Consider the following 2,500-nt stretch of genomic DNA (forward strand, 5'->3'; position numbering starts at 1 on the left):
AGTGGCATAGTGGTTAGAGTGTTCGCCCTCAGATCGGTAGGTTGTGAGTTCAAACCCCGGCCGAGTCATATCAAAGACTATAAAAATTGGACCCATTACCTCCCTCAGCATCAAGGGTTGGAATTGGGGGTTAAATCACCAAAAATGATTCCCGGGCGCGACCACCACTGCTGCTCACTGCTCCCCTCACCTCCCAGGGGGTGAACAAGGGGATGGGTCAAATGTAGAGGACAAATTTCACCACACACTAGCGTGTGACTATCATTGGTACTTTAACTTTAACTTGTGCGAGTCCGCAATCGTAGTCCAATGTTATAGTCATAGTATTTTTCTTTGTCTCTAGCCTCTTGTTTTTGGGTAGACTGGCTCGTACATGCACATGCATCCCCCACTGTTGCCATTTCTAATACAAAGTAGCGTATAGTTTGAACTTTTATCTCTCAGAAGACTGCTAAAAACTACAACAAAAGATGGCGGGGTGAAGACAGTCAAAGTGAAGGCATGTAAATAAGACTGACCACAAACGGCGCTCAGAAAACGGCCGGAAGATGATCTGTAAACATAATTCATGCAAAATTTTGACCAAAGAACCATCATTGGATGTTATGTAGACCACAAGGAAGTGAATCCTGAATCCTACCGAATCCTGGTTGGGCAGCGTGTGCAGCGCTCAAGCGCAGGCTACTTCCAATATGATTTGTGTATTTATAAGTAGCGTGGTCTGGGTGTGCCAATCCACGCTGACATCTGGACCAATTTTAAGTTGATTGCAATGTAAAAGTAAAAGTGTGCACACACTTTAAAACATCAACATTTTTACTTGCGTGTGTATTTTTGGGGATTTGAACGTGTCTATTTTTCGTAGGAAAACCACGCAACTGTTGTTCCATCAGGCCCCAGCTGTTTGAATGTAACATGCATCATAGTTGTTGTTTTCATTACCAAATGTGGAAGTGTTGAAATTGCCATGTAAAATTGCTAATGCTAATCAGTAGCATGTCAATGGCAAATCCAATGTGAATTAGCATCGAGCTAGTGTATTTTGAAAAGAAGCGCCTTACTGTACGTTTGACTGTTTTTTATCAGTCATACTTGCTTTGTTGTCTTGGACAATTGCAACCTTACCTAGAGACAGTCTAAATCAGCTCTGAGTGCTGCTAGAGTGCTTGTTTGCCCGCCGAGTCTGAAACCGGACGGTACTTCACGTGCAACAATAGTATCGACATATGGCACAGTTTGATTTAACGTAAATTGATGCCCAGTAGTATAGATGAAATTCGGTTGGTACCAATAAAACTACCGAATCCAGTACCCATCCCTACTCGCCACCACAAATAGATTGCAGTCCTGTGGGAAACCATGTCTACTGTGCTACTTTGGTTTACACATTGCCTCTTGAAAACAGTTTGACATTCAGAGTTGCCTTGTGTTGTGTTTAGTGATGCGTGTGTGTTTTCATGTCTGTGTGTGCATGCATCAGTGTGTGTGCTCGGTCTCATCAACTCCAGGCACTATTGCCTTCTGCATGCATAATGCTACTGGAGAGCACCTCTTTCTACCCCCGCGGCTGCAGTTGCTAGGGTTACCAACAGGTCGTCCACCACACCGATGAGGATAAATGAGCTCAGGCTCCCATCAGCCCCTGGGTCATGCTTGCTTTCCCCCCCCCCCCTTCTTGTTTTTGTCCAAACACAGACATTAAGTACAGAGCAAGTAAATAACGGTTTTCCACAGCATATTACTCAACACAATCATTTTAATACAAAACAGAGTTCTTTTCCAGCTCGTCAAACAGCATTGGCAAAGTCAACCCGAAAGAACTCGAGGCTCTGAGGCTCGTGCCAATCCATCATTGTAATGATCATCTGCTCCCAGATCTCAAACATCACACATCCTCACTCAATAGGTGCACTGTAGTCGCTTTTTTAGTCGCTCACTCTATTTCTGTCATCAGTCTGCTGTCCAGTGTCATGATGTGATGCATGGGCGACCATGTGTCTGCTTTGTGACATTTCATCTTGATGATAGAAGGGCTGCAGTTTAGAAATACAAATAGTATCCAGCAGGATGTCATACTTCATCATACCATACTCACAATTAAGCTTTTGTCAGTTACAATTCAACCAAGTGCTCCTAGTCTTTTGTTTTTTTTAGGGGGCTGTACTGATTGGTTTTCTGGGTCTTGTCTGTGCAGGAAGATGGCGATGTGGAAGATGACATGACGCTCAGAGAGGTAAGACAGGGTTATATGCACACAAATTACTCTGAGAAACACATTTGTATATATTTTGCCTTTATTTTTTTGGGTGTTCACTTTTTCTTGACATTATTGAAGTGCAATAATCCCTTGATAATAATACAGTAGTACCTCAACTTAGAAGCTTAATTGTTTCTTCGGCAAAATTGTTACCTCAAAACGTTTGTATCTCAGATCAACATCAGGGGGGGCGGTTATGTTTTTTTTTTTTGTTTGTTTTTTTCTGTCATAAAGAAATACAAT

General features: G+C 42.5%; 1 protein-coding gene across 1 annotated transcript in view; it reads left to right on the plus strand.

Annotated features, from left to right (window-relative positions):
* The window catches only part of clcn2b (chloride channel, voltage-sensitive 2b), a 333,131-nt gene that overhangs the window by 283,099 nt on the left and 47,532 nt on the right, over positions 1–2,500 (plus strand). Inside the window, exon 20 of the mRNA XM_062067936.1 lies at positions 2,195–2,233. Within this exon, the coding sequence (XP_061923920.1) occupies positions 2,195–2,233 (39 nt within the window). The remainder of the gene's footprint in view (positions 1–2,194; positions 2,234–2,500) is intronic.

The sequence above is a fragment of the Entelurus aequoreus genome, linkage group LG13 (genome assembly GCF_033978785.1).
Source record: "Entelurus aequoreus isolate RoL-2023_Sb linkage group LG13, RoL_Eaeq_v1.1, whole genome shotgun sequence".
Lineage (NCBI taxonomy): Eukaryota > Metazoa > Chordata > Actinopteri > Syngnathiformes > Syngnathidae > Entelurus > Entelurus aequoreus.